The sequence below is a fragment of the Nyctereutes procyonoides genome, unplaced genomic scaffold (genome assembly GCF_905146905.1).
Source record: "Nyctereutes procyonoides isolate TBG_1078 unplaced genomic scaffold, NYPRO_anot_genome, whole genome shotgun sequence".
Taxonomy (NCBI): Eukaryota; Metazoa; Chordata; class Mammalia; order Carnivora; family Canidae; genus Nyctereutes; species Nyctereutes procyonoides.
In genome coordinates, this window is record NW_026575044.1 from 30,909,704 (window position 1) to 30,924,592 (window position 14,889).

A 14,889-nucleotide genomic window follows, 5' to 3' on the forward strand; every position below is an offset into this window, starting at 1 on the left:
TAAATTTTAAAATACAATACTACTTCATGGAATAAAGGTGGAGAGGGAGATAGTGTTGAAGAGTAAAATAGTTGTAGCTGTTCAAATGTGTTTTTCACAAATCACAGAAACACTGAGGTTGAAGGACCTATTTAAAGTTATCATTTAAAAAAAGTGAAACAGAATAAAACACAAATCACGGTCTTAGATATGGAGAACAGATTGGTGATTGCCAAAGGTAGGGCATGGGATGTGGGGAAAATGGGTGAAAGGGGTCAAAAGGTAGAAACTTAGAGTTATAAGTAAGTCATGGGGATATAATATACAGAGGGTCACTATAGTTAATTTCTGAATTGCATATTTGCAAGTTGTGAAGAGGGTAGGTCTTACAAGTTCTTATAACAAGAAAAAAATTTTTTGTAACTATGTATGGTGATGGATGTTACTTAGATGTACTGTGGTGGTCATTTCATAATAGATATTAATATTGAATCAAAATCGGTACATGTAAAATTATTTTTGTACCTAGCTATGTGTCACACATAACCTCTTCTAAATTGGGTGCTATCAAAGTAATTCTTGGGCAGCCTGGGTGGCTCAGTGGTTTAGCGCTGCCTTCAGCCCAGGGTGTGATCCTGGAGACCCGGGATTGAGTCCCACGTCAGGCTCCCTGCATGAAGCCTGCTTCTCCTTCTGCCTGTGTCCTTGCCTCTCTCTCTCTGTGTCTCTCATGAATAAAGTCTTAAAAAAAAAAAAAAAGTAATTCTTAAGGAGTTTATCAAAAAAGAGTTTCCATGACTTTTGGATAGTTTGTTTTATTTTTTGTTTGTTTGTTTTTTTGTTTTTTGAGGTAGCTTGTTTTCCTTATTAAATGTGGAAGAGATGTCATTGTGTCCTGAAATATAACCCCATGTATACTTCAGTATAGCAGCAAACCATATATTTGCATTCTATCTATTCCCGTTTCTTCCTTTTTATCTCTCTCTGTCTCTCAGTCTTAGATATATATAGAAATATACAGATTGCTCTGTCCTCTATTCCCAAATAGATATATTTGCCCCCAGTGTACTGCTTCTTTAATCTTTAGAATTGTACCTAGATTTCTAGTCTGTTAGAAAATCATTTTGATTGTTTTCTTTGTATTCTTAACAATTTTTAATGCTCTACTCAAGTCTCAGAGCAGAAAGCAAACAGCTTATTTTGACAGAGTAATAATTATGTATTATTATTACTGAATAACTATAGATAAACCTTTACATTTATGTCACTTTATTGAATGACCTTGAGGAAGTAATTTGCTTCTCTGGGACTCTCTTTTCGTGACTATAATCAGGGTTACTGTAAGAATTAAATTAGAATATGTACCTCTTTGTCTTGGCCACCTGGTAGGGCTTATCAGTGTCCTCTTTCTTCCTGCTCTGGTAACGGTATCCATTTGCACTTGTTCTTTTAGACCATCATTCTCTTGAGTTTTAACTACATCTGCATTGTGTTTAGATTTTTTCTGTTATGCATTTGTTAAAAAGAAAGTCTATGCATAAAAGAAAAAGAAATTAAGACACCAACCTAGAATGTCCCATGTTTTGTCAGAGCGCAGCAGAAGGGATCTCAGTATTTGCTATGGAAAATGTGTTGTTTCTGGCACCTGGAATTCAAACAATTATCTTCCTTTCTTAACAATTAGCCCCCTTACTTAAAAACGATTTCAGACTGTGTTGTTGAACAACTATTAAGCCATATAATCTCTAGATTCAGAGTCACTCCTTGTAGACCCAGTAAAGGAGTGAGAAGATGCTGAATTGCCAATTACAAGAAGGAAGGGACCTTAACATTTACTTGTTTCTTAATTGTTAGTGGCATTGAAGCTTGTCAGTTGTGTTTTTTTCACAGTCTTACTTGATTTTTGAAAGTTAAGGTGAACTGATCTTGCTGTTTTTATTCTTCAAATTTTCTATAAATAGGAAGATCAGGGGATATTTTTGGAACTTACGTACATGGCCTTCATTTTCCTGGGGTTGATTTGGAACATCTGAGTCAAGCCATCCACTTTTCTTCACTCAATATCCATTCCCATCCAGCGTCTGCTCCTCATACACCATGATCCAAGTTGAACTGTGTGAATTAAAGAATGAGGAAGGTCAGCCAAGGCTAGATCTAAAGTTCCAAAGGGACTTACTTGTGACATCCCTTTAAAGGGAGACATAAAAATAACAAGCACTTACTGGGAAACAAACGTGGGCTGCTGAGTCTCTGATAGCTGTCACCAGAGCCATGGTACATTTTTCATCATGGTAGGTTGGAAACCTGGCCTTCTCTTTAGCATGTCAGAATTTCTGCCTGAAAGACCATTCCAAATTGCCAAACAAATACTAAATCTAAATGAGTTAAAGCATCCAGTTAATAAAAGTCTGCCCTGACCTCACCCAGCACCTCATCTAGGACTATTTCCACCTGAAGAAGAAATCTTAAGTCCCCAGGTATTTCCTTCCTGCCTAGGAGGACGGAAAAAAGGTATGGGCTAGAAAAAATGTGAAATACTGATAAAAATACATATGTAAGTCAGTTTCTTACCTTCTGTTTCTTAGTAACTATTAATTACAAAGAGTAGTTCACCTTTTACGAAATGGCAAAGGAAGTACTCATAAGTGTGTTCCCAAACTGTTTTATTATAACAGTGTTACACTGTTAAAGTTTTAGTATATACTGTTTAAAATTTATAATACATCAAGTAAAAAGACAGTTTTACACATTTTTTTCTTTTGCTTAAAACGATTTTTATTTCTGGTAGAAAAATACAGATATATTTTTGCTTTGAATTTACTTTTACATGGCAAATCAATCTGAGGTCCTCCTAGACAAGATTAATCTATTTTTATTTAAAAACACATTTAATTTCAATTTTGCTTTACAGAGCCTTTACTACTATGACATAGTTTTCTCTGCATTTGGCAATGTAGCAAAATTCCCATTTCATGATAAGTTGGGTTTTCAGAGGCAATGCTAAAATACTTGGAGGATCCTGAAAACACTTTTGAACTTGAAGTAAGGACTATTATGATTATTAATTCTCATGCATAAAAGAGGCACAAATCAACCATGTGTGATCTAGACCTGAGAGCAAATTTCCATTAACAGGTCCCAGTGGTAATAGCGAGGCAACTTCTTTGGGACCTGGCAGCTGCTTCGTAGGGTCTGGTTCCCCTCAGCTCAAGATGGACACACTGCAGGTGTTGTTGAAACAGCAGGCTTGTCTTGAAAGAACAGATTGCCTGTACTTCTTGGTTATCCTGACACATACCTTCCTTGTAGTCATGGCACCAGGAAGAGGGAAGAATGTTAGGTGTAGCGACATTTAGGAGATGTCTCTCCCCCAGGTATCCTTAGGACTGGATCCTTCTGTGTTAAAACACACTTTAGTACTCTGCATTCCATCTCAAAAAACAAATATTTTGAATATGGCAACAAAACAAAATAGAGTATTTTATATACAGTTAGAGATAATGGAGCTGGACGATGATTGTGTAAAGACTCAGCTAAGACAAAATGTTGATAAGAAGGTAGGGTATTCTCTCTATGGGCTAAAGGCTGAAGATCTTGAATGACCAGAAATGATTTGAAGAACTGCATTGCTAACATGGCAACATGTATGAAGTAATAAATTCCAAATCTTCATTGTTATGCCAGAGAATTAAGTTGCTGTAGCTGTTTGAAGGGAGTAAGGCTTAATAAAATCGAGGTTACTGATGATCCCTTTCCATATCCCTTTTTGACTTGAAATGATGTTTATCATACACATTCAAAAATTCCACTATATGTTAACCTAGTCAGAGGCCTCTTTTTTCTTATGAGCAAAACCATAAAGTCTGTAGACATTGTTAATGTCATAAACTTCATTATATATCATATGCAAGTTCCATCTACCCACTGACATTTAAAAAAATAGAGTCGTTTTCAAGAACTATTAACACAGGATTTGTGCTGAGAAGTGTGTAGGAAGGAGATCAGTGTAAAATATTTTCTTTGGATAGATCCTTTCAAAGTAATGTAGAAAAACACAAAATATTTATTTATACCATACTAAACTTTCCTAAATTTTCTGTGATAGTTCTGTTTCAAAATAGTCTTATTTTGAGCATTGAGGAGTATAGATACAGCAAGTTTGATGCATAAGCCAATAGCCCTTAGCTTGAGCAAAAGATGCATTTAGGGTCTCCCAACACCAAGAAGATGGCAAAAACTCAACTGCAGCTACTTCCTTTTTCCAAGCAGCTCAGAATGCTTTAGCAAAGACTTTATGACTCTTACATCATTGTTAGTGACATAACAAAAGGTGACATACAAGAACTGGGGCTCTTGACTCCAAGTGCTTAATCCACTAAAACACGCTGCATTTTATTTAAAGTGGCAAATACCTTCTTTGGCACTACAAAAATAGAAGTTTAAAAATTGTTAATTATCAGTTGAAAATTTCCCACTGAACATGATCTTAAAGTTTTTTTTTTGAAAAACATCAAGATTTACTACTACTTGAATGGTATTTGAGAAGTAAGAGTGACAACATGTCCAATTTGGGGATATTTACTAGAAAATTTAATCAAGCTTAGTTTAGGAGAGTACCAAATAAATGTCCAATTAGACCAATACTGTGAGCTTTGCTATGTTACTTTGAGCAATTTGGTCCAAATATTTATATTCGGTCAATATATTATTCTATTTCATTTTGGTCATATCAGACGGGAACAAGGATCTTCTGTACAGATCATATTACGTGACCCCCGTAGCTCCGTCGGAGTTTGTAGGTTGCCAGAAACATTGGAAATGGGACAAATCACTCTTTCTGTCACTGTCACATTTTGCGTGAGTAGTGGCTCAAGGACTGTAGTGGTAGGTTGCACAAGAGAACCAGAGGCTGAGTAAGTCTCTGTTACCATATAGCTACCATGTTGCACAGGGTTGGGAATGGAAGTGGCTGATTGGAGAACAGAGCTGGAAGCAGACAAAGCGGAAGCTCCTTGACTGCCTAACAAAGTCTGGCCCCTAACAGATTCTGGCTGTTGGACTTCTAGGGAATAGCCACAGGATTCCATCCCAGAAAGGCTGGCTTTGGAAAGTGGCTGAGATTGTTTGGCTTCGTCATCGATCCCGAGGCTTATCTCTGCAAGTTTTTTGAATTTGGGGCCAAGTGAATCCAAGAAGCTGTCATCCAGCTCATCAGCAATAAAACTGCAACAACCCAAGGATCCCACGGGAGAACTGGGGGCACCCATTCCTTCATTATCATAGATCAGCAAGCAGTCATTTGCTTCCTGGACATCATCTTCCTCTGCACAGGCAAATGCTTTCTAAAGATAGAGAAAAATGGAAAAAAAAAAAAAGAATTTTAAAAGAATCTTAATTGAAGAATATAATACTGTTCATAGAATTGAAGGTTTGATCATGAATGCATAATTTTAGATAATCCATTGAAGTAACGACATACTCTGTATATCAACAGTCTTGTTACAGAAATTTCTGGTGTTTGAGGAACAATGTAGTTGACATTCCTTCAAAATTGAGTCTGGGGATCCCTGGGTGGTGCAGCGGTTTGGCGCCTGCCTTTGGCCCAGGGCGCGATCCTGGAGACCCGGGATCAAATCCCACGTCGGGCTCCCGGTGCATGGAGCCTGCTTCTCCCTCTGCCTATGTCTCTGCCTCTCTCTCTCTGTGACTATCATAGTTTGTATTCCTCAAGAGGATGCTGCTGATCCTGACATGCAAAAGATTTTACTCTCCATTGTTATTTGAGTCAGAGGGAGGAGGTTCTACTTGCTATATTAACTCTCTTTGTGTCTATTTACTGTTTTTTCCTTTTGACTAGTAGCCTAATTTTGACAGCCACCTTAGGTTATCTATATTATTTTGACAAAGAACCCTGTTTTTTTCTCACATTTTAACAAGCTATAAGTAAAACAACAACAAATTGCAAAACTGAAATACAGTCAAGTATGAAGATCTCTAATATAAGATAGAGTTTTCCACCAAATTACCTGAGAAAAATAGGAATCCAGGAAATTCATGCTTATTGCTCCTTCACCATAGTCTTTATTGGTTCCTCCTGTGGAATGCCTTGTTCTCATAGTTCCAGACTGTCCTGCAGACCCAATACCAATACCCAGTCCAGTGGCTGCTCCAAATCCTGCAGTTGCTCCAAATCCTGCAGCTGCTCCAGATCCTGTAGCTGCTCCAAGCTTGGTAGTCAGTTCCATTCCCGAGGCTCCTTCCACCACTGTCCCTCCAGCATATGTATTTGTACAAACTTCTAAAAAGGGGGAGAAAATTCTGTAGCATCTTATGCTGTATTTTTCTTTTCTCTTTCTTTCTTTATTTCTTTTTTTTTTTACTGCTTTTTGATACCCAAGGGTGGACACCAAGTAAAGCAAATAAGTGGGAGAAATTACAATTATATGACTAGAGGTGATAATATCCAATGGTCTATTTAATGTGATAGTAATAGAGTAGGTAAGGCTGTAACGAGGAGGTGAAGCTGTACAGAGGACCTTCACAGATGGAATAGCTCTAAAAGCATACTAATTAAAAAATATACACAGGAAATAGATTTTCAGTGACAACATCCAGAAATAGAGAAGTAAAAACAGAGTATTCAGCACATGGAAAGCTTATAATGCAATGCTTATTTGTTTTCAGGAAAAAAGAAATTAAAATTAAGCTGTCGTATTGCTTCAATATGGAAACCAAAGAGGAAATGTATATAATATAATCATGCAAATTAGCAGATGCTAATTTAGTGTCTTGGTGTGTAAAGAAAATTTAAAGAGCTATGACTATTCTCCCTATTACCTTTACATTACACTTTTATGGAAAGTTATTTTTTTCCTAGAGAATTCTGATTATAGTTTTTGATATGGGATTATAATGGGAGAAGCAGATGAGGATTGGGGTAGCTGATAAAGCCAGACATTTTGAGGTGATCTTATGCAGATTTTATAGGCTAGACATTTAAAAACAATCTATTGCTAAGTATGGAGTTAAGAAAAATTTTAATATTCAGCATTAGGTCTCATTGTTCCTCTAGTTTATGCCTTAATTGTGGCATTGAGATAGTATGTTAAATAAAATAGTCATTTGGTAGACCAAAGAAATAAATAATTTCACCTAAATGAGAACAAACGATCTTGTCCCATTATGACTGAATATAAAATTGGTAATTTAACTCAAAACAGGGTATTGTTAGTTCTGGGAAAAAGAAGGGCAATAAGATCGAGGTTTAACTGCAGGTATTACCAATGTTAAGAATAGTCAATGTTGAATGGTAGATACATAGGGTTTGCTGTATCATCCTTTACATTTTTCTACATGTGTGAAATCTTTTCTAATTAAAAAATTAGTAATTGGCTGTATAACAGCTATAGTTCAGTTTATTAAAGTTTGGAAAATGTATAACAAATCTTTGGACATTAAAAATGGTGACACTGGGGCTCTTGGGTGACTCAGTAGGTTAGGCATCTGCCTTTGGCTCAGGTCATGACCTTAGGGTCCTGGGATCAAGCCCCACATTGGGCCTCCTGCTCAGCCAGGAGCCTGCTTCTCTCTCTCCCTGTGCCCCTCCCCTGCTTGTATTCTCTTTCCCTCGCTCTCTCAAATAAATAAATAAAATCTTTTTTAAAAAAATGATGATATCAGTAGACAATGAATTTCAATGAACTTATTGAAACCCAAGCTTGGTCCTGAATGACTAATATACTAATAGTAAATCATTTCATTGAAACCCTGTTTCAGTGGTAACATCTCCCAGCATATGTTCATATTTGAAAATTATTAAGAAAATGATTTAGAGGGGATCCCTGGGTGGCTCTACGGTTTAGTGCCTGCCTTTGGCCCAGGGCGTGATCCTGGAGTCCCGGGATCAAGTCCCACATCAGGCTTCCTGCATGGAGACTGCTTCTCCCTCTGCCGCCTGTGTCTCTACCTCTCTCTCTCTCTCTCTCTGTCTCTCATGAATAAATAAATAAAATTTTAAAAAACGGAAATGATTTAGAACACTTATTATTTTTTCAATGTTTCTTATTTAACCTAGTATTGCCTTCAAAAATCAATTTGATGTTCACTTACCAGAATTTTCCATGAAATCGGCTCCACTGGTAGTTATAGGTGGCACACAAATATTTGTGATTTCCTGCAAACCATGTTCAAAAAAAATCAGTACATTTAAAAATGAACCAGATTTCATGACACAATGGGTGAAATGTGGCTCTTTGCAAAAGGTGACTTTAGAAGAAGTCCAAATTCTTGCAGGGGTAACCATTTTTAGGATTTGATATCTGAAGAGCTACAATTCAAAATGGCTCCATTCATTTCAACACTGATTCCCAAAGGTCTTTAAAGGTCAAGGAGTTTCTTATTTTTTGTGCCCCACTACCCCTTTTCCTATCTGAATATAAATCTTATTCTGTTCTATGTGATTAAAATAAACGTTTTAGAAACTGGGTCCTCACCTTGTCTTCAGGTTGGGCTCCTTCGATTCCCCACTGATGAATTGTTCCTTCTGAACCATCAGGAACTGGGATAAATCCTCCTGTCACTCCCCCAATAGGACCCACCCCACAGTCACAGGTCAGCAGCAGAAGGGGGGCCACTAATAAAGGAAAACAAAATATCAGAACATTTATATCATTTGGAAACAATGCAACATGACAATTGTCTAAAACATTAGAAATAATATATGATATCAGTACTTGTGGAAAATCTAATAGAAAGCAAAACTAGTTTCTACAAAATAAAATGTAAACTAAGCATCCTAAAATTTCATATGATTATTAAACTGGAGGAGACAGATCTGATTGTTCTTATAATAGGTATATTTTCCTTAAAATAGGCACTGTTTGGTGAATGGTAAAGGATTTTAGGTGCACAGGGTAATGTTTTTGTAATTTGGACTCTCCTGATCTCTTAGTAAACTGCATTTAACCAGCAAACTCCCTCAGCAACTGGAGAGATGAGCTAATACCATTGGACTCTTAATTGTGATTTAAGAATCCCTAGCTTGGAGAGGCTTTTCTGTCAGGATAGCTTTCATTCTTTATGTGCATATCTGTCACATCTCAGCAATAAAGATTAACATCATTCTCATGCTAATAGAGGAAAATACTAAACTCTGTCTTGAAAGGAGGTTCTGGAGAGCTAGGTAGTCAGTGACCCCACCTCCACCTCTGGTGGTTAAGGTCTATTGAATCCTTATGTTTGAATTCTATCCACTTAAAGGTAGTTTAGTGAGGGGTGGTAGGGTTTGAATTCTGGCTCTCTTACCAGCTGGGTAGGTTATATCATCTTTTCTTGCCTCTAGTAATGCATCCAGAGAATAGAAGAATAGGTATCTACATCACAGATTGTTGTGAGGATTAAATGAGTTAGCAGTATAAGTAAAGGACAATAGTGAATGCTATGAGGATTTGCTAGTGTTGTCCAGATGGGCTACATCAGTTGTTCAAATGAGGTCAGTCCTATATAATATTTTATATAAAATGGAAAATGTTAGGCCAAGTATATAAATAAAATAAGTTAGACATATTTGATGTATTTTCTTAAAATCTAATATAATGTTCACATAAATGATACTTCTACAGGCTTTTTTAATTTATTGCCATTTTCAATTCTATGACTTTGTTAAGTGTGTGGGAAGGATTGGATATTGTGAGCTGACAAATTAGTTTTTAAGGTGATGAATGTACACCTGTATGGTGAGTATTTTTAGGTGGGCATAAATAATCTTTTAGAGATCTTGCTTATCATTGTATCTGCATATATATTTGGTTTTTATATATGTATCCAGGAAAAGTTTTTCAAAGTGCTGAGTGCATTTCTACAGACTAAAAAATGTATGTTTTGTCCTGCATAAAAATCAAAACGTGGCATTTTTTTCAAATGGTAAGAGCACAGGAAGTAAATATAATTGGGAATAGCACAATGTACTTTCTCTGATTGCCATCCTGAGCCACAATCCCAAATGTACAATGGCTTGCCTGTAGGATATATTTACACCCTAAAAGTCAGCATTTCAAAATTAAACAACTAACACCATATGTATCTTTGCTTCATCTGATATTTTCTATTTCATTTAATGGTTTAAGCAACAACTGACTTCGGTGGTTCATCTGGATTTTTTTGTCCACTCTTCATATTCATTATCTCCAAATCTTCTCCATGTAATGCCTCACACACACAACCTTTCCTTTCCAGTCTCATATCTAAATCTGGCTTCTGGCTCCATAGCTCAGTGGTTAAAGCACTGGTCTTGTAAATCTGGCTTCTATCATCTCTTCTAAACTGGTAGAGTAACCTCCTGTTATTTCCTTCCTACACAGTGCTGCCAATGTTATTTTTTTAAAACACAAATTTGAAATGCTAGGCTTTTATTCAGATACTTTCATCAACTCTTTTTTTCTCATAGCTTTAAGTACCATAACCTATGCACATAAGCCCTTTCACATTGGTACCAGTGGATTCTCCAGTTTCATCTGCTTTACTGTCCACAATTTCCCCATGCATTGGCCTACCAAGGTGTAATTCTTAAAACATGCAAAGCATTTTCTGGCTTTGGTCCATGCTGTTACCCTTTGGGAACAATTTTCCATCTTTTTTTTTTTTAAGATTTATTTATTTATTTATTCATGAGAGACACAGAGAGAAACAGAGAGGCAGAGACACAGGCAGAGGGAGAGGCAGGCTCCACACAGGGAGCCTAACGTGGACTTGATCCCGGGTCTCATTATGCCCTGGGCTGAAGGCAGACGCTAAACCGCTGAGCCACCCAGGGATCCCAATTTTCCCTCTTTTTGTACTTGTTATATCCTACTCATTTTCCAACGCTCAAATTGACGATTCTCCTATTCCACAAAGCCTCTATAATACCCATATGTATTCATTTCTATTATAGCTGCATCATAGTATAGTTTTTTTTCCCATAGAATTAGACATGCATAAATCCGTGAACTATATGAAAACCAGAATCAGGTACCCTTTTCAGCTGGCTGCTTGCATCAAGGTTCACATATATGTACTTGAAAAACCTTTGGTTTTGAAATTGGCTAATATGATATTGAAAAACTGAAAAAAAGTTGAAACAGTTTCAACTATTAAATGGAACGATGCATGTTAACTGCAGAATAGTAAACACTTTTGGGGAACACAGAGGAAGAATATATGGCATGTGTGGGAGGCCACTAGATGTATGGATAACAACTTCTTTCTTTTTTTATAAAAAGAGATCTGATGGGATCCCTGGGTGGCTCAGCGGTTTGACGCCTGCCTTCAGCCTAGGGCGTGATTCTGGAGTCCTGGGATCGAGTCCCACATTGGGCTCCCTGCGTGGAGCCTGCTTCTCCCTCTGCCTGTGTCTCTGCCTCTCTGTCTCTCATGAATAAATAAATAAAATCTTTTTAAAAAAAAAGAGACCTGAACAGATATGGCATATATTAATATCTGTTAAATCTGAGTGATGGGGGATCCCTGGGTGGCGCAGTGGTTTGGCGCCTGCCTTTGGCCCAGGGCGCGATCCTGGAGACTTGGGATCGAGTCCCACGTCGGGCTCCCGGTGCATGGAGCCTGCTTCTCCCTCTGCCTGTGTCTCTGCCTCTCTCTCTCATGCTCTGTGTCTCTCATGAATAAATAAATAAAATCTTTAAAAAAAAAATCTGAGTGATGGCTATATGTGTGCTTGTCATGTAATTTTTCTGCACTTCTTTGTGGTTTAAACATTTCATAAATTTAAAAAAATTTAGTTGAAGGGGTTGGAGTGGACTTGATTACTTGATTATCATGGATAATCATTTTAATTCTATAAAAAACTACAATTCTGTAATAAATTTGAGAAATGGATGTGAATTTTTCAAGGATTTTTCTTATTTATACAAGAATTTTCCATGAAGTCTTTTCAATAGAGATCTATTACATTAAAAATACTGTTTGATTCATGAGATTTTGATTTGAATGAAATTTTTTAGAAACCTATCCATTGACTAAATAAATTTTATCTTTATTTGTGGGACCCAGGAAATTTAACAAAAATCCCGTACCCCTGGACAAGCAGAGCAGGACTAACTCCATTTTGTGCTACACCTGCCACCTCCTGTAGGACCCCCACATGACCTGCTTATTGCTTAAGGCGCTGCCCCACCCTAGTCAAGCCGCTGGGCACACCCTCATCGGAAATCGGCTCATTAACAATGTAACCCTGCCTTGTGCCCGCCAAAACTGCGCGCCAATTCTGACCAAAGTAATAGGCCAGCTCAAATGGATACTAGAGGGTAAGATGTAATTCAATTGGCCACCTGCGTGTGGACGACATGACTGTGCAACTTTCTGTGTATCCCATTGGCCACTGGTCCCTATAAAGCTGCTACGCCTCTTAGTCTCGGGGTCCGAGTCCCTGCTCCGCTGTGTCGGGTACACTTGGTCCGAAGCTCGAGCTTGTAAATAAACCCTCATGTTTTTGCATCGGTGTCGGCTCCTCGGTGGTTTCTCGGATTCGCGATCTTGGGCACAACATTATTGAAAAATAAAACGTGTATAGTTTCCCTAAATGTGTTCAATAAATGTAAGCTTATTAAGTGAAAGCCTTTAAGAGGGTGTATATATATAGGTGGTAAGCTATTTTCAGGAAGTGCTGGATTAAGAAATAACTTTTCAGAGCCTGTGATGTATTAATGCTCATTATCAAGCTCATATATAATATCTTTTGTATTTTCCCCTAGATTTATTTGGCAAGAATTCTTTTTCTATTTTATGTCTGTGGAGAAGACATTTTAGAAAGTGCATTGTGCATAAAGGCATTATTTTGATTCTGAACATTACTGGCAGTATGTAGAAAGTGTTCATGCTTTGATTTTTTTCTTCTTGACTCCTTATGCTGTTTTCTAAATGTCTGACATATATGACTTGCTTTGTTGTATTATTAATATAGATTGTTGGCAAGTGACATGTTAACTTTAAACATTGGTTCTTTCTGAAAATGTTACCCCCATCTTTGCCTATAACGCAGCTGAGGAACGGTTCTGCATTTCAAAGATGGCATTGCCCATGTATCCTGAAGGCCTCTGCAAAGGCTGATTCCCTATCAAAAACAGAATTTAGGTTTGGCATACTCACATAGCAACAGCAAAAGACCAAGGAGTAGCAGGCCAATGGCTGCAGACCCCAGCCTCCCTGATGGCCTCTTTCCATGTTCATGGTCTTTGTTCCCATTAGAAGATCTACAGATGTCCCTGTTGTCACACTGGCAGACTTCCAGGGTCAGGCTCTCCGGTGTCTCACACTGTCTGTCCTGACTGTCAGTAACTGTGAGGGAGATTGTGTGCTCTCCAGGAGGTAGCTGCTGCTGGGCATTTAGGAGTGCAGAAGTAGCTAAAGACAGACAATCACACAAATCAACAGCAGGACAAGGTGTCTTTTGCTCTTAAAACTAATTATTCTTGTTAATAGAACTGGGGTTGCCTTAAACATCATTGTCACAAATAGGCTGAGAGTAAGGTGAGGTTTGAGCAGTTCTGAGAGTGATAAGGAGTTCAGTTGGGTAAATTAGCCTGTACTTCTTCCTTGTCTTTTTTTCTGCCCCAGATGGGCCTGTTATTCCCTATGAAGACTCAGTCCTACCTTAATTTTCCCCCTGAAAGATGATGGGAGGTAGGCAACATTTCAATATCAACCCCCCCTCTCCTGGGCTTAACCAACCTCCTGAATGTCTGTACCAACCCCCTGGACTTGCATGTGACCCTCTGGACGTATGCCTTCCCTCACAGTCCATGTTTTTGTGCCTGACTTATCAAGACTGAGTTTCTGCTTTGGCTTCCACTACCTCAGCTGCTCCTGATAGTTTTCATCCCACGTGCCCAAATGCCAGTTGTATGAGATTCTCTGAGGTGAGGGCCTGTTGCCCATCTGACTCATGAACATTGATCATTCTCCAATCTCCAGTCCTATGTTGTCCCTTTCTAAGTAGGCTCCAGTAGCAGCTCTTGTAAGTTGCAGTGTTGTGTCAACTGAATCACTCGACCCTACCATGCCCTTTGATATTATGCCTATCCAACCACTGTCACCTCATCCAAGCAGGTACGTCTAGTGCTGGGTCTTGTCTCTCTCTGATGTTTGTTTTGGAGCCTTTTCACTGACCATGTGCTGGTAAACCCATTTGAAGCCCAAAGCTACATGAATACTTTGGAACTAGGGAATTACACTAAGATCAGTAAGGTCCTAGGAAAGAAGGCCATTGAGAACAAGATCCCTGTGGTGACTGTAGCAATGGCTGATACCTATGACTAAGAACCCGTGGAGCAATTCATAGAGGGAAGCAAGATTGGTTCAGCAAAAGCTAGAGAAAAGTGAGAAGATTCTTATTATGTCCGATGACTATTTCTAGGAGACTCTTAGAAAACATAGAAAATGCAAAATTAGCATGATAAAAGGTTAGAAGAAAAGGAAGGATGGATGAACTCTTTCCCACTCACTGGCTAATGGACTAATGGGAGTTTGTTTCAGTCTGCCATGCTGTCAAGATTCCTGACTAGTAACAGACTAAGTAGCACTTCCTATGAGCTTTGAATGGGCGATGCCTCCAGTGCTTCATGTCTGTTCACAGTCTGCTCATTTAGGAAAAGTTTTATATTTAGAAATTTAAACAGCTCTGCAATAAAACAGATACCCGACTCTATTCTCTTTATGGTGTCCTATGGAAGTAGAAATAAGACATTAAAAATATAAAACAATTAGACTGTACATGAAAAACAAAACATTAAAAAGCATTAACATATATCATTCCTCTTCTGAAGAGAGAAGAAATTTGCGAGACTAGGACTATATCTTCCCTGCAGAAAATTTTTTCAATTATTCTTGGAAAATACTTGCTCCTAATTTAGCTCTTTT

At 38.0% G+C, this 14,889-nt stretch overlaps 1 protein-coding gene across 1 annotated transcript in view; it reads right to left on the reverse strand.

Moving 5' to 3' along the window:
- Positions 1-4,022: 4,022 nt before the first annotated feature.
- Positions 4,023-14,889, reverse strand: part of DSG3 (desmoglein 3) — a 31,306-nt gene continuing 20,439 nt past the window's right edge. Inside the window, exons 12-16 of the mRNA XM_055324560.1 lie at positions 13,120-13,374; positions 8,472-8,611; positions 8,089-8,152; positions 6,006-6,277; positions 4,023-5,321 (exon numbers count right to left, since the gene is read on the reverse strand). Of these exons, the coding sequence (XP_055180535.1) occupies positions 4,704-5,321; positions 6,006-6,277; positions 8,089-8,152; positions 8,472-8,611; positions 13,120-13,374 (1,349 nt within the window). The 3' untranslated portion in view covers positions 4,023-4,703. The remainder of the gene's footprint in view (positions 5,322-6,005; positions 6,278-8,088; positions 8,153-8,471; positions 8,612-13,119; positions 13,375-14,889) is intronic.